At 37.3% G+C, this 22,336-nt stretch overlaps 1 protein-coding gene and 1 pseudogene across 3 annotated transcripts in view; both read right to left on the reverse strand.

Annotated features, from left to right (window-relative positions):
* Window positions 1–909: 909 nt before the first annotated feature.
* WDHD1 (WD repeat and HMG-box DNA binding protein 1) overlaps window positions 910–22,336 on the reverse strand; it is a 55,768-nt gene continuing 34,341 nt past the window's right edge. For 2 of the 3 annotated variants that reach the window (XM_036307746.1, XM_036307754.1), the window contains 11 exons: window positions 22,078–22,234; window positions 17,057–17,171; window positions 16,274–16,405; window positions 12,993–13,210; window positions 12,762–12,880; window positions 11,572–11,628; window positions 10,760–10,803; window positions 10,192–10,362; window positions 6,792–6,922; window positions 4,126–4,264; window positions 910–1,659 (listed from right to left, as the gene is read on the reverse strand). In XM_036307746.1, the coding sequence (XP_036163639.1) occupies window positions 1,459–1,659; window positions 4,126–4,264; window positions 6,792–6,922; window positions 10,192–10,362; window positions 10,760–10,803; window positions 11,572–11,628; window positions 12,762–12,880; window positions 12,993–13,210; window positions 16,274–16,405; window positions 17,057–17,171; window positions 22,078–22,234 (1,484 nt within the window). In that variant the 3' untranslated portion in view covers window positions 910–1,458. Of the gene's footprint in view, window positions 1,660–4,125; window positions 4,265–6,791; window positions 6,923–10,191; window positions 10,363–10,597; window positions 10,712–10,759; window positions 10,804–11,571; window positions 11,629–12,761; window positions 12,881–12,992; window positions 13,211–16,273; window positions 16,406–17,056; window positions 17,172–22,077; window positions 22,235–22,336 lie in introns of those variants that run through there. The other variant, XM_036307763.1, reaches the window with a different exon arrangement.
* Window positions 19,359–20,700, reverse strand: LOC118655669 (annotated as a pseudogene).

Below are 22,336 nucleotides of genomic sequence, written 5' to 3' on the forward strand. Positions count from 1 at the left end.
CCAGGTCGAACTCCAGAGGGGACACTTTGCATATTAGCCTTTTATATATAAACAGAAAATTTTATAGATGAGTGGACAAGGGCAAAATTTACCCAAGGTTATTCAGCTGGTAGGTATTGCAGTGGTTTTTCAAACCTGGGTAGTCTGGCATTGAAAACTGTGTAATCACTGAGCTATAATGTCTCCCAATACTACTTAAAAAATCAGAAATGTATTCCTTCCAAACCTCAATCATCATGAGATAAGGAATAGTCTTTGGCTCCTATACAGTGGGGCCTTGACTTACGAGTGTCGCGACTAACGAGTTTTTTGAGATACCAGCTGTCTCTCGACCGATTTTTTGCATTGAGTTGACACAGTAATTTGAGTTAACGAGCTCCTTAACGGGCTCAGTCTCGGAACGAATTAAACTCGTAAGTCAAGGCCCCACTACTGTATATCTAAATTTTCAACATATTTTGTTCCTTCTAACCTATAAAACTATCCTTAATTTTGAACCGCCTGATTTTCTTTTACTACTATTCACCCATGCCCACCCCTGTACCTTGCCCTCATTAAGTGGCTATATTTATATTAAGCTCTGCATAATAACAAAAAAAGTATGAAATAATTAAGTCTTGTTTCTCAAAATAAAAAAATTAAACATTTTCCCTAATTTTTTAACTACGCTCTTATCAAGGTTTCCAACTTGCTCAGAAAAGTACCACTGATGCTCACAACCAGAGTACCTTACCAGGAGCACATCATGCTGGTTGCAGACTATCAAAACACTACCTTCAATTCTTTGCTTTCCTGTGTATGATGTATAGCAGGATGGGGTTGGAGGAGGAAATGACGGCAATAAATATAAAATATGTTTTTTAAAAACATTTCTATCCCATGGAAATACAATGTTAAGGCCATAACAAGTTAAATATGAAAATGTGAAAGTTTTATTTTTAAAAAACTAGGCTATGCAGATAATTAAAAGCCACATATGAAGAAATTTCCAAAACAAACAAAAGAAAACATCTCATCTACAAAAGTATTTACATGTTTAGGGCCCATATTAAAAACCATGGCCCACTAGGTGCAGTATAGACAGGGAACAGTCCCTGGTAACCAAAAGAGAAAATTCCTACAAGGTATTTCAATGCTCAGGTATTAACACCTTGCCTTTGGTGGTTCTGAGGATAAACACACTGGGACATGCTAGTGGCCTCAAGTCAGTGACCACAACCACAAAGCTTCTAAATGGCCCTCTACTTGGGGGGCAGAGCAATCTGTAGAAATGATAGTTTTTACACATCCCCTTGCTACCTCCACCAGTATAATTACTATTATCTTATAAAGGCAAACAATTGTCTTTAAACTCTTTAAAAAATATAGAGTTTCCTAAAGACTTTTTAAAAGTCCAGATTCATCAAAGATAAATAAAAAAAAAAAAATCCATTACTTTCCAAAGGTCACTTCCTTACTCTATTCCTGCTTAAATGCAAAAGCTGACAGTTTCTGATTCGTAGAAAGATCCAAAGGTTTTTGCTTTTTAGGCAAATTGAGGTTCTCCTTTGCTTTTTCTTCCTGGTGTTCAGTTTCTTCATTTTCGTCAGCCACATGTTTTCGCTTCTTTGCTTCAGCTCCATCACTTGCAGTTCCACCTTTGGCCTTGGCAGTCCATGCCTTTGTAAAAATATGGGAGGAGAAAAGATTTTTACTCAGTAACAAAGAAATAAGAAGAACATACTTTTATTTTTCCCAAGATTCCTGTTTATAAAGTAGCATAATTAGCACTTGAATTGTTAAGCTAATCATTAAGAATTCTCATTAAGAAATTTCTTATTACTTAATTGCAGAACACATTAAAAAATTTTACATTCTACCCCTGTAACATTAATCTAAACTCAGCTTGTATTTAACCATATTAATTGCAAAATACTTTTTAAAACGCAACTTTTCATTTTGAGATTGTAGATCCACATGCTGTTATAGGAAATAATATAGAAAGATCCCATGTACCCTTTTCCCCGTTTCCCCTAATAGTAGAATCTTGAAAAACTGTAGTGCTATATCACAACCAGGATATGAACACCGGCAACCCCCTTTTACTTCTACTTGGATGTGTGTGTTTAATTCTATTGTAGGTTCATGTATTTACTACCACACTCAAGATACAGAACAGTTCTGTCACCACAAGGATCCATCACGTTGCCCCCACTCCTCACCAAGGCCCCACCTCCTGGCAACCAGTACTCTGCTCTTTATCCCTATGACTCATTTCATCTGTCTCTTAAATCTCTCTTAATTTTTAATAGTTCCTCCTCCTACTACTACTTTATATTCTTCCCATCTTATTTACTGTAGAAAAGGGACCCTTTGAACTATAGAATTTCTTACATGAGCAAACTGGATGTATGTAAATGTTTAAGGTTTATCTTAAAAATATTGATTACAATTCCAAGTATTCAAAAACAGTTACAACTTTTGTCAAGTTGCTTTCAGAAGCCATTTTACCTAATTCTTTAGAATTTTTATCCTTTTATAAACACCTATAAAAAATGAGAAACAGCCGAGACCGGTTTGGCTCTGTGGATGGAGTGTCGGCCTGCGGACTGAAGGGTCCCGGGTTCGATTCCGGTCGGGGGCGTGTGCCTGGGTTGCGGGCACATCCCCGGTGGGGATGTGCGGGAGGCAGCTGATCGATGTTTCTCTCTCATCGATGTTTCTAACTCTCTCTATCTCTCTCTCTTCCTCTCTGTGAAAAATCAATAAAATATATTTAAAAAAAAAAAAAAATGAGAAACACAAAGTTGCTGACAAGATTCTAAATAAGGCCCGAGTTGGTTAGACCAGTTTCTAGCTTCCTCATTTTGCAATATGTTTACTCATAAACCAAGTTTATCAAGGCAAGAATCTATGTCCCCAGGTGACCATGCTGCACACTGCCATCCCTGGGAAAGTGGAGTCCCAGGATTTAATAGACACATCACACACATTCCTTCCCATTGCAACAGAAAGCTACTCCCAGCCTTCCTTCTCATGCAGAAATTTATGTGAGGAGCAATAGGTATAAGCAACTTGTTCTAATTTCCATGTGAAAGGCTCGAAAAGGACACCAAAAGCAGTATTCTCAGTGTAAGTAAATAACATTTATAAAAGTTCTGCTTACAAGACCCTAACGCAAGCATGTCAAACTCAAGGCCCATAGGCCACATGTGACCCACAATGAATATTTCTGCAGTCCAGCCAATATAACAGTATGTAAGAAATGTTTTAATAAAAATTTCATAACTTCATTTTTACAATATCCTGATATACGTAATTATTAATAACAAACTACAACATTCACTAATGACTAATTACTATAATCGTGTTGCATTCATTTCCTTTAAACGCCTTATACACAGGCATACCATTTCTCTCCACTAAAACTAACAGCGAGTATTTTAGCAGCCGATTGCCACATCATTAGTCTTGGACTGACTTGTTTGATGTGCACAACAGGAAATATTTCGCTTTTGGAAAACAAGAAAAATCGGTTTATTTGTGTTACACTTATTAATTTGTGCAGTTATTCAGTGTCTGGTTAATGTTCAAGAAAAAATATTAATTTTTATTAAAATGTTCTATTATTTTATGTTAACAATTGCTCATTTATTTCAGTGCTTTGTATTCGGCATGTCTCTAATGAAATAAACCTACATTTCTATGAAAATTGAAGCTTTTGTTTTTTTGTGGCCCACATAAACTTAAACCTTGTTTATTTGGCCTGTGTTAGCCTGAGTTTGACATGCTTGCCCTAAAGTACTAGTCTAAAAATGTGAATTAATTTCATTCTTACTAATTTTATTTGCTTTTAATTTATAACTAATGCACTTTTTCTTGAGGCATTCCCCCTAACTTATAATATGCAGGAACTTATACAGATGTAAACAATATACCTGCCCCCAAATTAACCATTAGCAGTAAGTAATAACTATTATACATGCAAATGTCAGTTCCATGCTGACATTTTAGTTATTAAATTCCTTTCTATTCAAAGTTTGTTGAAGTATATTCAATTTTCGAAAATAGAAAAAAGTATTTTCTATAAGAATCTTTTAAACTTGTGAATTCACTAAGATCTCAATCTCAGCAAAATATCCTTACCTTCCTTTCTTCAGATGATAATACTCTAAATCGAAGCATTCCTTCTTTTATTATGTCTGCTTCATCTGAAAAGTCAGGGTTATCAGACAAAATATTACTTCTGTTTTCTTCCAGCCACATCTGGAACCCACTCTTTGGCCTACAAGAGCATAATCATGTAAGAAAATGTTATATTTGAGACACAATTTAAAGTGCTTTAGGATTTTTCAGGTTAGCAATCAAACACTACTCTTTGCATCACTGTATAAAGTAAGAGAGACAATTAATTACACTTGTTAATATTCTTATTACATATTACTTAAAACTGCCTGGAGACTGCAGGAATAATGAACTGAAAATTTCTTTGTAAGGTCATTGAAAGGGATTACTCACACTTGTACTTTCCAAGTGTGAATAATTCATGCAGCAACCATGAATTCTGCACTTTCAACCCTTTTTCAATGTTGACAGGCTCAAGGTCTCCAATCCCACTTAGGCCTCTCTGGCCCAGTAAAATTACGCCATGTAGTCTTGGTAGGTTCTTTCTCCATTTCCCAAACCAGCTATTTGCAATCTTTAGGATTTCCCTCAAGCTCCTTAGCCATCTTCTTATCCTGGCTCTCACATCTGACCTGGGAGTGTAGGTCCTTTCTTGTATCATCATGTAAAACATGGACACAGCACACTTGTCAATTTTATTAGAGTTCATCCGACACAATTGCTTTTAGTTCACTAGTAAAGGTTTAATGCAAACATTTAATATTTATTTAGTACTTTTTTCTGTATATACAGTTATTAGTATAAAAAAACTGAATCTTAAAATATTCACTATTTAATATCTAAACTGAATTCAGAGCAAAATAGGAAAAATAAAAACCATAGCTTCCCCCTCGAATTAAACTGATTAACATAAGATAGTGATTAAATGGGACACTTATTAGTAAAAATACAATGATGACTTCTTCATTTTAACCAATGCATCTTAAATAATTCTAGCATAACAGAGATCAAGAAATTTGGTAATGTATTGCAAGGGTGGAGAAACAAGATGTGTACAAAAAGGAACTCCAATATTGTTGGGGTGTATAAAATGATGAAACATCAATGCAGAACAACTTGGCAATATCTATCAGAATTACAAGTGCACATTAACTTGAACCATACAGAAATCTGTAGATATATGTCTATGTGAGAAATGACATTCATATAGTTATTCATTGCAGTACTATTTATACTAGCAAAAGACCTTTTTCTACCCCTAGAGAACTAAGTAAATTATGATATATCCATTCAACTAGTATAAAAAGATAAAACAAAATATTGTATAACAATCTGAAATGACTTGCAAAAGCTGCTAAATGAAAACCAGTAATGTACAGAACAATGTGTATGCTACCATTTCTGTAAAACGTAAAAAAAAAAATAAAATAAAATAGACCAATATAAGTGTTTGTACATGCATAGATTAATTCTGGAAGGCTATATAATAAACTTGTGGCAGTGACTATTTGTAGAGAGAGGAAATGGGTAGATAGGAAAAAGATTTATTCTTTGTTACACCTTTCAACCATGTTTCTCCATGTAACTATATAACCTGTTAAAAAAAGAACTGCCCCACCGGTGTGACTCATTAGCTGAGCATCAACCCTTGAACTAGGAAGTCAGTGTTCAATTCCCAGTCAGGGCACATGCCAGGGTTGCAGGCTTGATCCCCAGTAGGGGGTGTGCAGGAGGCAGCTGATCAATGATTCTCTCTCATCATTGCTATTTCTAGCTCTCTGTCCCTCTTTCCCTTCTCTGAAATCAATAAAAATCTATTTTTTTTAAAAAAAGAACTAATTATAGGCAGCGGCCAAGTAGCTCAATGGGTCACTGCGGTTCTCAACCTGTGGGTCGCGACCATCGGAAAACACATATAGCACATCAGATATTTACATTACAATTCATAACAGTAGCAAAATTAGCTATGAAATAGCAACGAAAATAATTTTATGGTTGGGGGTTACCACAATATGAGGAACTGTATTAAAGGGTCGCGGCATTAGGAAGATTGAGAACCACTGGATTAGAGCATCGTCCTGATATGCCAAGGTTGTAATTTTGATCCCCAGTCAGATAACATACAAGAATCAACCAATCAACCAATGAATGTATAAATAAGTGGAAAAACAAATCCATGTGTGTTTTTTTCTCTCTCTCCCCCTCTCTCTCTAAAATCAGTAAAATTAAAAAAAAAATAAAATAAAAAGAACTCACTATAAAGTAAGCAATGTAAATAGACATAAATCAGTATTTGTGACTTTCTTAAAGTGAATAAGTATTCAGAATGTCCACTACTAGTGTCAATGTGTGATTTCTAATAATAAATAACAGAGCTGTATAATTTTGTATTGCCGCTTCTGTATGCCTTTTATTGGGGGACTGCATCTTGAGAATACTAAATTTCTCTCTCTCTTTTTTTTAAATGTATTTTATTGATTTTTTACAGAGAGGAAGGGAGAGAGATAGAAACATCGATGAGAGAGAAACATCGATCAGCTGCCTCCTGCACATCTCCTACTGGGGATGTGTCCGCAACCCAGGTACATGCCCTTGACCGGAATCGAACCTGGAACCTTTCAGTCCGCAAGCTGACGCTCTATCCACTGAGCCAAATCGGTTTCGGCTAAATTTCTCTATGTACTGACCTTTGGTTTTCAGTGTTTTGAGGACACATAGCTGGGGTTTCAGATGACGAATTTTTAGGATTTTCTTCTTTCACTTCCTCGGTCTTATCAGCTTGGGAAGTCCTTTTCTGGAAATAGGATACTGCAGATGCCTGTAAAAGTAAACATAATGAGTACTACAACAAAATCTAGTATGGTTTTATATGTTACAAACAAGCTTTGGAAAATGTGGAAAAATATTTAGAAATCTTATACCAACATGGTAAGTCCTGAAGTTCTCAATTAAGAATAAGTATGCACGTGCACACACATACACACACACACACACACACACACACACACATTTTCAAATTCCATGTTTTCTAAATGAATAAAATTATATGAGATGGAAAAGATACATAATAGATCTATTTTACTGATAACAAATATAGAATGAAATCTGGGAGGTAAAATCAGAATACAGAACAAGAAAGGAGTAGAGCCAGGTACTACACCAGTTGTCATTAAAATGTGGGAAATTAAAAAAAAACAGATAGATGCCGGAATCCCCAAGGTCTGGATATATATATATATATATATTAGAGGCCCAATGCACAAAATTCGTGTAAGAGTAGGCTTTCCTTCCCCCGGCTGCCAGCACCAGCTTCCCTCTGACACCTGAAACCCAGGCTTTTCTCCAACCGCCAGCAGGCACCCGGGATCCAGGCTTCTCTCTTAGCCTGGGCTTCGATGGAAGGTCATTTGGTCTAATTAGCATATTACACCTTTATTATTAATATATATATATATATACATATATATATATATAAAAAATGATTCTGAAGCAAAACCAGAATTGAGAACCTCTGCCCTTGCTAGGCAATCAATTTTAAACAACAGAGCAGAAATTTCCAGCAAAAGAACTAAATGAAATAGAGGCAAGCAAATTGGAGTTCAAACAAATGGTTATAGGGATGCTCAAGGAACTTAGTGAGAACTTCAACAATATGAAAAAGGACATAAAAAACATTTAAAAAGCCCCACAGAAATGAAGGATACACTTACTGAAATGAAGAATAATTTACAGGGAATCAACAGTAGTGTAGATGAAGCTGAGAATCAAAGTAGTGAATTGGAATATAAGGAAGCAAAAACCACCCAATCAGAATAGCAAAAAGAAAAAGGAATTTTAAAAAAACAAAGACAGAGTAAGAAACCTCTGGGACAACTTCAAGCATATCAACAATCGTATCATGGAGTTGCTGGAATGAGAAGGCAGCAAGAAACTGAGGACCTATTTGAAAAAATAATAACAGAAAACTTCTCTAACCTGGTGAAAGAAACAGACATATATAAGTCCAGGAAGTATAGTCCCAAACAAGATGAACCCAAAGAGGCCCACACCAAGACATCATAATTAAAATGTCAAAGGACTGGCTCAGTGGATAGAGCGTCGGCCTGTGGACTGAAAGGTCCCAGGTTCGATTCCGGTCAAGGGCATGTACCTTGGTTGCGGGCACATCCCCAGTGGGGAGTGTGCAGGAGGCAGCTGGTCGATGTTTCTCTCTCATCGATGTTTCTAACTCTCTATCTCTCTCCTTTCCTCTCTGTAAAAACTCAATAAAATATATTTAAAAAAATAAAAAAAATAAAAATAAATAAAATGCCAAAGGTTAAAGACAAATAGAGAATCTTAAAAGCAGCAAGAGGGAGTTACCTACAAGGGAGCTCCCATACACCTGTCAGCTGATTTCTCAACAGAAACTTTGTAAGCCAGAAGGAAGTGTTGCAATATATTCACAGTGAGGAAAACCAAGAACCAACCAAAATTACTCTACACAGCAAAGCTATCATTTAGAATTGAAAGTCAGATAAAAAGCCTCCTAGACGAAAAAGCTAAAGGAGTTCATCACCACCAAACTAGTATTATCCTATATAAGAGCCACAAAATATGGCGGCGCCCACAGCAGGGTGGGAGGGGGGTTTCCATAACACAAGATGGCTGTGCCCACAGTGGAGGCCGAGTTCCCGTAACGAGCCTTAACGAGCAATCAGCAGGGACCTGAGGCCGCGCGCCCCCCCGCCTGGCAGGGATTGACAGGGGACCTCAAGGTGTTCCCCCCCACCCCAGTGCTGGGCCGGGGGACCTCAGGCCGCGCCCCCCCGCCCAGCAGGGCTTGACGGGGGATTTGAGGCTGCGCCCCCCCTCCCGACGGGGCTTGATGGGGGACCTCAGGCCACGCCCTCCACCTGTTAGGGCTTTACGGGGGACCTCAGGCTGTGCCCCCCTGTCCAGCAGGGCTTGACTAGGGTGGGACTGGTCGGGTTTGGAGCTAGCCCAATGGGGGTGGGGCCGACTGCATCTGGGTCTCACACGATTTCGAGGTGCACGTGGGTGGGCAGGAACTTGACTCTGGGTCCCCTGGTGCGCCCCTGACTCTGAAAAGAGGAACATTTTCATATACATTTTACTAATTTTCTTTCATCTCTGACACTTCTATTATAGAGAAAGGGCAAATAGCAATATTAAAATATTTCCTCTAATTAATCCCCTTATATGGTGCACAAATTTCGTGCACCAGGCCACTAGTATGAAATATTAGGGTCTTTAAGAAAAAAAAAGATAGCTCTACCCAGTTTGGCTCAGTGGATAGAGTATCAGCCTGTGGACTGAAGGGTTGCGGGTTCAATTTCAATCAAGGGCATGTACCTCTGTTGCAGGCTCAATTCCCTGACTCTTGTCAGGGCTCGTGTGGGAGGCAACCAATGTCTCTCTCACATCCATGTTTCTCTCTCTCTGTCTCTTCCCTCCCTTCCACTCTCTCTAAAATATAATAAAGAAGGAATATGCAAATTGACTGTCACTCTGCCACAAAGATTTTGGTGCCCACAGAAAAATATCCTTGGGTGAGGATTAACAACAACAACAAAAGATAAAAAATACGAGCAATAAAATAGCAATAAATACATATCTATTAACAATTGAATGAAAAACAAAATCAACAAACAAGCAGAAAAGAAACATACTTTCAGATACAAAGAACATTTTGGCAGTTGCCAGATGAGAGATGGATTAGGGGGATGGGTGAAAAGGTGAAGGGATTAAGAAATACAAATTGGTAGTTACAGAATAGTCATGGGGATGTAAAGTGTAGCATAGGGAATATAGTCAATAATATTCTAATAGCTACGTACGGTGTCAGATGGGTGTGAGATTTATCGGGATGCTCACTTAGTAAGTTATATAATGTCTAATTACTGGGGTGTACACTTGAAATTAATATAATATTGTATGTCAACCATAATTGAAAAATAAAAAATGATTAAATGGCAAGAAAAACAGTTATAAACAACTGGAGCCTCCTGAAACAGTGAACAAACAGACAAAAAGTAAGACAAACAGATCTGTGCCTTCGGCAGATGTGGGTAGTTGAAACAGTACCTGCTTAGATTTTGGCTTTGGAACTAGAGGCTTTATTACTGGAGACTTTTCATCATTTGTAGCTCGATTAAGTGTAGTAGATTTCTTATATGATTTGTTCATATTGTCTAAAATATTAGCAGAACGTCCTGAGTTCAGTGAAATGGCTGGCTCTTTGGAATTGGTTGATACCTAAAGAGCAAACTTGTATAAGCATTTTATGTTTAAAGAAGTAAAAGAATCCCAATAAATTTATTCTTCCTTAAAATTTCAGTTAAGTTTATATTGTAGTTTCATTTTTGGAACTGAATGCATTTGGTACAACCCAAATTAAGATTGATCCACATATTCCCAAATATCACATCCCCAAGAAAAGCAGTGAGTATTTCAAAACAATAGGTACTTAGAAGATATGTAGAAAATATACCTTATAGCCCAAGTGTGAACTTGTACTGCTTTTGTCTTTGTTTTCACAAAGATCTGCTATAGTCTTTAATGCCTCCAATCTGGGGAGGGTCATCAGGTGGTTTGAAATATTTCTCTGTATGGAAATGTATTTAAATAGAAAATATTACTGGAAAGAGTTTACCTTGAAGGGGTTTACTCGTCCTGCGTTACTGGAGGTAACGGCACCTTTCATAAGAAAGAAACCTTCACTTAATAGTGATAAAACACAGAAGACATCTGACTTCTATAATAATAAATGAAACATTTTAATCTGTATTATATAAAAATAAATGTACTTTGTAACTTTAAAAGTATTAACAGTTGTATATGACCTCCTTCCTATTTCCAAGACAAAATAAAAGCTTTTAGATGGGAACTATACCAACCCAATACATGCAGATCTATCCTCTTCTCCTGTTACTACGGAAGAATGGTGTCTTATTTTAACTAAGATTAGTAATTCCTCTCCTTGTGCTTTCAATCTTACGCCCTCCTGCTTTGTCAAGAAACTTGTCCTATAATGGAGACACCATCTTAGACTTCCTTTCCCTCTTTATTGGCTGTTCAAGTTTCCCAACTTAAACAAACAAAATACAAACTCTCTCTACCCCACATCCCCTCCAGCCACCACTCTGTCTCACCTCCTCACATCAGCCAAATTTCTCAAGAGCTATCTACATGGCTATTCCCATTTCTTAACTGCTCATATATATTCCAACATCCAATACAATATGGCTTCCAGCCCTCCTAACCACCCTACAGAATCTGTTCTTGCTAAGAAATCAATAAAACTCTATGTAGCCAAATCTGGTGGATACTTTTCAACAACAAAAAAACCAAACTATAAAAACATAAAAAGAAAGCCCTAAAGGGTAAAGTATATTTGAGTAGATGTATCACTTTAGACTACTTACAAAATTTTTGTGATATTACAAAATTACAAATATTTCCTACCTGACTTAACAGCTGGTACATCAGAGGAATTTGCACTTTTGGAAAATGGGTTCTGTCCTATGGAATAATTAGATAATACAATATAAATGGGAATATAAAGTCACCTTCTACAATCAACATGATGTCTTGAAAAAGTATGGGTACAGCAGTCTCCCCTTATCTATGAGGCATACGTTCCAAGACCCTTAGTAGATGCCTGAAGTCAATAATAGCACATACAGGGTGGGCAAAAGTAGGTCTATAGTTCTTTGTATGGAAAATAATATAATAATTAACAAATAATAAAAGAATAAATTCTGTTTTGCATACTCGCAACTGTAAACCTACTTTTGCCTTATCCTGTACATACCTGATAAAGTTTAATTTATAAATTAGGCACAGTAAGAGATTAGCAACAATGACTAATAATAAAATAAAATAATTATAACAACATACTGTAATATGTTATGTGAATGTGGTCACTCATCTTGGGATCCTTGCTGAAGTCTTCTAAAGGCTCAATGCTTTCTAGTACAACATGCTGTCATTAGCCAGAACATTTTCTGTTCACGTCTTCCACTACATCTTACTTAACTAAGCCCTTACCACACACCATGGCCATAACTTTTGCACTTTTGAGGTGTGACAGCAAAACTAGCACAAATTTCTTTTTCTTTTTTACCATAGATCTTACTAAGTTCAGCATCATACAATTTTTTCTTTCCTTATAAAGTTGAGAGCTTTTATCTTTTCACTTAAAGGAAGAACTTTATAGCTTCTCTTTAGCATAACTTAATTGCCAGCATCACTCTTGTGCTTTGGGGCCATTATTAAGTCAAACGAGGGTTACATGAACACAAGCACTTCAATACCACAGTTGATTTAATAAATGAGTGACTAATAGGTGGGTAGTGTATACAATGTAAATACAATGGAGAAAGGGCCAATTCACATCCCAGGTGGGATAGATCACACAGTGCGAGATTTCATCATGCTACTCGGAATGACACAATTTAAAGCTTATGAACTGTATATTTCTGGAATATCCCATTTAATATTTGATACCGCAGCTGACTGTGGGTAACTGCAACTGCAAAAAGCAAAACCATGGATAAGGGGGATCTACTGTATTCAATTTTCCTAGCTAAGTAAAGTAGGGAAAACCCCGCACATATTTCTTATCTTTAAATTGCCTTGAAAATGTATCTTACCATGCTTAGGTACTTCTGATGTTTCTTCTGTATCATCAGCTTCCCCAGTGTCTTCTGCTTCTTCTTCAACTTGATTTCTGAGCCTTGGCTGGCTCCACTCTGTAGGAGTATTACTGTAACTAAAAGATAATATTATTCAATAAAGAGCTATATGCAAAGACCAAGTTAATATTCAGATTGGTAAAAAAATAAAATAAAATAAAAAAATTCAAACAACTGAATATTTCTTACCCAGCACTCAGCTGTTTTCTGAAATCTTCCTCTTCCTCCTCTTCCACCTGGGTTGCTGCCAATTCTGCTGCCTTCTCTACGGCCAATTCACTAAGTCTTTGGGCCAATATTAATCTCCGAGAACGAGAAGCATATTTAATGGCTAAATTCACAGCATTCTGAGTCATCAGTTCAGCAAGTTCCACACAACGAAATTCTCGCTCCAGTTTACAGGAAAGCTAGCCCCAAAGGAAAACAAAACAAAACAAAAAATCAAATCATGTTTTTAAACTTTTTACTAGTAAAAATAAAGGAATGAACCTACTAGTAAAACTGAGAAAAGAGCTTTTTAGATACCGTATCTCATTGATTCTAAAATGCACATTTTTACACATCTTAACATCTCTGAAATTGGAAAGTGTGTTACAATTCATGGTAGGTCAGAGTTTAATTGGAAGCCATTTTTTTTCTGTCTCAGTGGTTTAAATGAATAAAACAATAGTGCATTTTATAATCAATAGTAGCTTAGATTGGCATATCAATTTAAGCTATTCATTGCAAGGAAAGTAAGAGATTCATTTAAAATTCAAACGTGGTTCTCCTAAATTTGTTTCCCACCCTTGCCAAATAGGGTAGCAAATTCAAAGAAGGAATAAATTGTAAATGATTTATTTGTTACTGTTTTGCCTAGAATTGGCACACAAAACTACTAAATGAATTTGGTGGTGTAGCAGGTTTACCCAATAGTTTTAAAGTGTGATTGTCTATGATCTCAAACTACCAGAAACAATTACACAAACTCCAAATTAGCAAACAACTTCCTTTACACCTTGCTCTATTTTTTATATTTGACAATATAAAACAAAGGGCATTCACTTAAAATCTCTTAGAAAATAGACTAGTTTTCTTTTGGCATTAATTTTGACAACTCAAAGTGAGGCAACTCAAGTACAATGTGAGAAAAATTAATATTTCGAAGACGACTAAGGGTCTCAGAATTTATAAGGTAGAAGGACTATTTTGTTACTTAGACGTCACATGTCTGACTCATTAAACAGAAACTTTAGATATTCACCTGCAAGTTCTTCTCAAGTTTTCTAGTATCACTAATCTATAAGCAGTACTTCTCAATCAGGGTGGTACCCTGTCTCAGGGGGGCATTTAGAAATAAAAGGGAGTATCGTAAGACCTTACTTAACATGGCTGATGGGTTCCTAGAAACTGCGACTTTAAACTAAATAATGTATAAGAAATCGCCCGGCCAGTGTGGTTCAGTGGTTGAGCATCAACCTATGAACCAGGAGGTCACAGTTTGATTCCAGGTTGGGGCACATGCCCAGGTTTCAGGCTTAATCCCCAGTAGGGGGCATGCAGGAGGTAGCCTATCAATGATTCTCATCGTTGATGTTTCTCCCCCTCTTCTCTCTCTGAAATCAATTAAAATATATATATTTTAAAAAGAACATATAACAAACCAATTTTACTATAGGCTAATTGATATAAACTAGAGTTGAGTTCTTACTGCTTATTTCTGGTCATAAAAGTTTTACCAAACTTCCCAAAGCAGTTCTAATATTAAACATTGAAATAAATGTGTGTTATACATATATTTAAGAAAGATTAATAAAAATGAGTAAGATAGCCCTAGCCAGTTTAACTCGGTGGATAGAGCGTCGGCCTGGTGACTGAAGGGTCCCAGGTTCGATTCTGGTCAAGGGCATATGCCCAGGTTGCGGGCTCGATCCCCAGTGGGGGCATGCAGGAGGCAGCTGATCAATGATTCTCTCTCATCTTGATGTTTTTATCTCTCTCTTCCTCTTCATTCCTCTCTGAAATCAATAAAATTATATTTTAAACAAATAACTTAAAAAAAAAGAGTAAGATAATTATTTGCCAACCCACCATTCCAGTTCAGGGTCACAGGTGACTAGAGCCTATCCCAATAGCTCAGAGCACAAGGAGGGAATCCACTCTTGAAAGAATGCCCTTCCATCACAGGATGCACTCACCCACACACCCATACTCACTACGGGACAATGTAGACACGTTATCCACTTCACGTGCACATCTTTAGGATGTGGGAGGAAACCCGAGTACCTGGAGAATACCTCCCCCAGACATGGGGAACATGCAAACTCCACATAATCAGCGGCCCCTGCTGGGAGTTGATTTTTTTTCTCATCAGTTATAACTTATTGACATTGAATGAAATGATGGTATTTAAGGACCTGTTGTAGTAAGATTCTCAGAGTAACTAGGTTGAAGAGGCATTTGCCAGGGACCAGAATGTTAAAGACCAGTCCCCAAAGCTACTAGTATCCTCCTGAGAAACACTGTTCCAGAGGAAACGCTCCTATAAAACTAAATGGTAAACAAATCAAACGTTTCCTTAAAAGTGTTAGAGACAGTAAAAAGGTTACTAGTGCCTAGATCACAAATGACACTTTTGTTCCTTCACAAAAGGAACAAAACTTACTCTACAATAAACGAACTGAATTTCTTTAGGCTGAATTCAAGGCTGTGTTGCATAGCGAACAGTGAATACCATGTTTTGGAGACCTTAGTTACAATTAGCTCTGAAGTCTTAGATAACACTTTCCCCTCATAACTCTTTTCCCTCGACTTTAAAATTAAAAGTCTGGACCATTTACTCTCTCAAGAAATACTGAGGTCTACTGTCTATTAGATTCCACTGAGTACCTGGCATGGCCCCTGCCCTCAAGGGGCTTACAGCCCAGTGCAAGTTGAGCAGAGAAGAAATTACATTACACTCCTCTCCATAAACCAAATTTATCTCCAAAAGTAAAAGCACTTAAGTATCCCAGGCACCAAATATGATCACTGGCTATAGATATACACAGAAAGAGGATGACAAAAAAAAAATAGATATATCTAAAATCCTTATGAAAGTTCTAAAGACTGCCCACCCTTGGAGGTTTAAAAGTCTAGAAACATTGTTGTACAGGATAAGAGCAAGAGTTAGAGGTCCTGATTCTCAAATATTATGAAGCATCGAAATCACTTGCAGAACCTGTTAAAACAGTGCAGTGGGTAAAAGCAAAAAGGGAGGTTGCACCAGAACAGTTCATTACTGCCTATAATCTCAGATACAGGGTAATGTTTTAAATATTTTAAATGCAATGTCCACTGGAAAACTGAACTTTCTTAAGGGCGAAAAACACCACTGGATACAACTTAAAAATTCTAGGCTGTGGAACTCAGTGCTAATTCACATACCTTTAAGAGATTCAAACTTAGAAAAATATTTAACTTCCATTTTTTTTTCAGTATATTTGACTTACTGCAAGCATTTTCAGTAAAAGTTCCTGTTGTTCTTTTATTGCTTGATTTTTAGTGTTCTCTTCATATTCATAACCATTTTTAGCTAAATAATCAAGGTAGTTGTGAAACATAACTGAACGCCAAAACTGTTCCTATAAAAGTGAAAAAAAAATTGCTTAGAGTCAACTACCACTTAATACCAGGTAAGTTTAAATATTTATCTTAACATCAGCTTCTGAATAAAATATTTTCTGAAATACTCATCTGTATAGCATCAAATTCTAATTAATGTGATATTATGGCTTAACTTTATATACTATCCTGAAAAGGAGGGCAGAGAAAATAGAATGTTTTAAACCGTTTCCTAGCTACTATAGTTAATGCTCAGAGAATTTGGTAAATTAGTTTTTTAGAAGCCAATTTGTTTCTTGTTTAGAATTGCAAGACTTCAAATGACTTTTGATGATGCAGGACTAGGACTAGGGTGAATCAAGCCAGGTGCCTATGGCACAAAAATGTATGGAGGCACACCCCCTCAGGATTTGCCCGACCTTGACAGTGAGTGTCTTACACTAGTGAGGCACTGAGGACACTACCCACTTACCTCACAAAGTCCTTGGCAGCAGTGATGGCAATCAGGTGCCCTGGTGATCATAAGCAGTCCCCTCCCTCTCTGCTACCTCTATCTATCTAATTATAAAGTAATGAATACTCAACACTGGTCATCAGGATCATTTTTAAATGGCTGTGTCATAGGCAGTGCAATATCAAATTTAGAGTGTCAAGTCAAGATTTCCACGTACCTCCATCTGTCCCTTCTCTGTTGCAACCTGACAGTAAGGAAGCTGAAAGGATAATACGGCTACAGCAGGGCGTGGAAGGGTGGGAGGAAACCGAGAGCCTTTACAAGGAATGCACCTGTCAGTAAAGAAAAAGTCTCACCATAAAAACCTGTAATATTAAATTAAATATACCTCTTTAAGATAACGGCATTCATTAACAAAATGAATCTTCTTGCTTGAATAAACATTAGATGGAACAGTAAAAATCCTTATAGGTTCAAAACTTAACCTCTTAAGATAAAAATGTAAATTCTTTCATTCAAATTACTAAGTAACTTGATTCCTGGGAATAACATGCAAAAAATAACAAACACACTCCAGTTGGTAATAAAAATGTCCATAATGGAATATTCGAAGATTCTGAAAAGGTAAGACAGAAATATTAGCCAACAATTCCTCTATGGCTCTCTACTAGGTTTGATTTTTCTAAGACCATGTTTTCTCAAACTTCCCACACTGCTAATCACTGCCTTAAAAAATATCCTGGACATTGCTTCATAATCTGCCAACACAACAGAAGCCATCAGACAGGAATTCCCGTCACCCTTCAACTGTCAAATGTATCTGCAATTGTCTATCTTCTTCCCTCTCACAACTTAAAATGTCTTATTTTCCTATTTTCAACAGGTCACTTTTTTTTAAGGATTTCATTTCTTCATTCATCTACCTTTCTTACATTGTCGACCTCACCCTCTTTACTGAATATATTGCCAAAAGATTACAAAAGTGATATAGAATCACCCCAATTAAATAATCCCTTCCTTGACTTAACTCCTTTTCCTTCCTTCCTTCCTTCCTTCCTTCCTTCCTTCCTTCCTTCCTTCCTTCCTTCCTTCCTCCCTCCCTCCCTCCCTCCCTCCCTCCCTCCCTCCCTCCCTTTCTTTATAAAATCCTTACCAAAAGGACATGTTTTTCATTGATTTCAGAGAGAGAGGAGAAAGGGAGAGAGAGAGGAACATGACTGGTTGCCATTTGTATGCACCCAGATGGGGGATCGAACCTGCAACCCAACCCAACTGGGAAGCAAATCCGCCACCTTCTGGTGTATGGGACAACAAACCAACTGAGCCCAATAATATTCCACTGTCTGGATACACCACATTTAACTTTTACATTCCTCAGTTGATGGACATTTGCATTTTTAGCTATTATGAATTCCCACTTTTTAGCTATTATGAATGAATCTATGATGAACATTCAATTATAAATTTTTGTATGGATGTGTCTTCAATTCTCTTGGGTATATACCTAGGAGAGAAACAACTGGGTCATATGGTAACTCCGCATTTAACCTTTTGGAACTGCCCAAATCTACCATCTTACATCCCCACCCAGTGATGGTTGAGGATCCCAATTTCTCTGCATCCTCACCAACACTTGTTATCTTGTTTTTTTGGATGATAGCATCCTAGTGTATGTGAGGTGGTATCTCTTTGGTGTTGATTTGCATTTCCCTGATGCTGAATATCTTTTCATATGCTTATATATATATTTTTTTGGAGAAACATCTATTCAAAATCCTTTGCCTATTTTTTAACTGTCTTTTTTTGAGCTGTAAGAGTTCTTTATATATTCTGGATACATGTCACTATCACAATATGATTTGCTTCACCTTTTAAAAAATTACATAGTACTCTAGTATATAAATGTACAGAATTTATTTCTCTATTCTAAAGAAAATTTAGGTTTCCAATCTTTTGCTAATAGTAAGTATCCTTCCCTGCAGGATACCTTCTACATGTTTCATTTCCCACATTTGCTCAAAACAGTATTTCTTGAACTTTAATGTGCACACAAATCACCTAAAGATCTTGTTAAAATGCAGGTTCTCATTCAGTATGTCTGATGGGAGATTCAGAAATTCTAACACTGCTGATGCTGTCCATGGATCATACGTTAAATATCAAGCATTAGTGTATCTCTAGGACAAATCCTACAAGCAGAATTATTGGGTAAAAGGGCATATGCATTTCTAATTCTGGTAGTTCTTGACAATTTGCCTTCCAAGGGGATTTTAAACAATGCGTACTCCATCAGCAACATATAAATGTGATTATTTCACCACAGCCTCACCAACACTAAAAGTGTTATCAAATTTTTATATTTTTCCAATTTGGTAGGTAAAAAGAGAATTCTCTTTTTGGTTTTGATTGGTATTCATCTTTTTATATATATTTGACAGCCGTTTTTATTTCCCATTCTCACTACTGACTCTCCCCCCCGCCCCCCCCCCCCCCGCCCCAAAGAGTTTATTTGGACAGATCAAGGGACAGAGAGGCCCTGCATCTAAAAGAAGGTATTGGGCCTCTTGGTGGTGAAGTGTGGCTTGTGCTGGCAACGAAGGACCTGGTGTGGCAACGGGAACTTGATCTTAGAGTCATGGAACTGCTTGACTGCTGGATGGCGGCCCTTGCTGGCTGCAATCTCCTCCACCTTCATGGTCTGGATTAAGTGGGCACGGGCACGGTGCTGGTCCCCCATAGCACTGGGTAATGGCGGCTGTGGAGGTCAGGTCCCGGTACTCCCGGTACATGTTACGGGTGCCACTGCGGGAGCTGTGGCGCAGCCACATGCCAAAGGGGGGATTTTTTTGGACACCTGCCCACAGTAAATGATTCCCCTGAAGACTTCATCTTCTTCAGTTGAGACACAAAGTACCAGAAGCGGGACTTGGCAACAACGTGGCTAGGTGCAAAGATGCGCATGTGGTAGAGGGTTGGTGTGTGGCACTTGGGGGTGGGCAGACAGCGCCCCACCACCTTGTATTCTCGAAGTGTGCTCGAGGCCTTCATGGCGTTCACTCTGCTTCGCCACCACCCACAAAAGGAAGTGTCTCTTCACTACTACCTTTTTCTTGAAATAGTCTCCACTTAAGAGTGTCTATTACATGACCCTCTTCAGATGACTTCTCTCTTACTTGTCTGGCTAATCCTTTTTGTTTTTCATGCAAAAGTTCCTACTAATACTAACCTCTAAATGTTGGAATTTCTTAGGGTTGGGTTCTGATACCTTTTCCCCTTTTTCTTTAAGTCATCTAATTTATTACTATGACTTTAAATACCTTCTATATTCTAATGACTCCCAAATTTATATCTCCAGCCAAAATTTCTCCTCTGAATTTGAATTATATATCCAACACCTTCTTGATAGCACTTTTGGATACTTTGCATTTCAAACTTAACACACCCAAGAGAAAATTCACTTTCATCTCTCTTATCCATCTAGTTGCTCTTAACTAGAAATATGGATGTCATTATTGATTCTTCTCTCACTTCCAATCCCCAATCTAATAGCAAATTCTACTGTTTCTTTCTGGCATCTGCTTCTCATCATTTCCACTGCCCCCACACTAGTTCCAGCCATTGTTTCAGCTCAGCTAGATGAGGACAACACCTTCCTCAGTGTTTCTCAAAGAAGGCACTAAAAGCATTTGGGATAATCTGTAGTTGAGAAGGACCATCCTACACACTAGGAGATGTTTAACAACCCTGGCCCCAGCTCTCTAAATGCCAGAGTAGCCCTAACCAGTTTGGCTCAGTGGATAGAGCATCGGCCTGTGGACTCAAAGGTCCCAGGTTCGATTCCGGTCAAGGGCATGTACCTTGGTTGTGGGCACATCCCCAGTAGGGGGTGTGCAGGAGGCAGCTGACCGATGTTTCTCTCTCATCAATGTTTCTAACTCTCTATCCCTCTCTCTTCCTCTCTGTAAAAAATCAATAAAATATATTTTTTTAAAAAATAAATAAATGCCAGAGTAACCCCTATCATTGTAACAGCTAAAAACAATACCCAACATTTCCAAACATCCCTAGAAGGGATAAGTCCCCTTATTGAAAACTGGTCTTCCTATTTCTAGTCTTACTCCTGCCAATACATTTACCATCATATATTCCTTTTTATAGCATAAATCAGATTACACCATTCCCCTGGATAAAATCCTGGAATGGCTTCCTAATATACTTCAAATAAAATCCAAACTTCTCTATCATGGACTATAATGCAACATATTCTAACTTTCTGATATCATCTTGGACTTATGCCCCCCACCACCCCTTGATTCTTATATGCTAGCCACATTTAGATCTTTTTAATTCCTCAAATGCATGAAGTTTTTTCTGACCTCAGGGTCTTTGCAAACGCTGTTTGCTCTAAATGGATTGCTATTCACCCCATTCTTCCGTAACAGACTCCTTTGCCTCCAGGTCTCATATTAAATGCTACCTCCACTTGGGGGGTAGAAGTGGCCGGGGAGAAGTCAATGGGGGGAAAAGGAGACATATGTAATACTTTAATCAATAAAGAATAAAAAAATAAAACATAAAACACACACACAAAAACAAGTCTTTTGTGATCACTCCGCTTAAAACGTGCCCTTCTATTATTCTCTATCATGGGTCTGGCTCAAATTAATTAATGTCATTTATCCCATGTAGTAATTAATATTTAGTTGTTTCTGTTATCTGTCTCCCCAAACTATAAGCTCTATGAAAGCAGAAACCTCTTTGTTCACCAAGTACTTACATATCATTGACAATCTTACACCAAGAAGATATCAGGTGTCAAAAAAGAGGGAAATCTTCAACACAATATTGAATGGGGGCTATATGGACTGAAAAATTTACACCTGCAGTAAACTATTAAATCTCTCATCAAATGCAATAATTAAGCTAAAAATCTCAAAAAGCAGCTACATTATATGCATCCAATTCTAAATCATATTTAAAAATTAGAGGTGGTAAAAGATATAGTACCATGTCTAACCAGAACTCCCCTCTCTATCAGGCTGAAATGATGTTATAGTCACACTAAAAAACTTAATTTCTTTTTTTTTTTCTCAATAAGTTCCAAGTCAAGCAAATAGTTGAAAACTTCACAGGGAATATAAACAAATCCCTAATTTAGTGAATACAGAAAGCAAATAAATGAATGAAGGGGAAAGACAAATAAAAATACACTTTATAAAGCATTTTCTAATAGCCCACCTCAGTTGCTGGGGATTTTCATGGATACCAACCACCCAGTAGTGATCAGATTTTCCTTTGCAGTGTTCTCTTGTATTACATACAGGAGTCCACGTATTCCCAAGCCCTCTGTTAAGCATTCGAACAATGCCTTCTGAATCCACAAAACAAGGGGTACCTATACATCAATAGAAAAACAAATCACTTAGAGATATAGCTACATATTTTTTAAATAAATGCTATTTTAAATACACATACCAATGATTCAACTTTTAATTCA

The sequence above is a fragment of the Myotis myotis genome, unplaced genomic scaffold, assembly GCF_014108235.1.
Source record: "Myotis myotis isolate mMyoMyo1 unplaced genomic scaffold, mMyoMyo1.p scaffold_m19_p_1, whole genome shotgun sequence".
Taxonomy (NCBI): Eukaryota; Metazoa; Chordata; class Mammalia; order Chiroptera; family Vespertilionidae; genus Myotis; species Myotis myotis.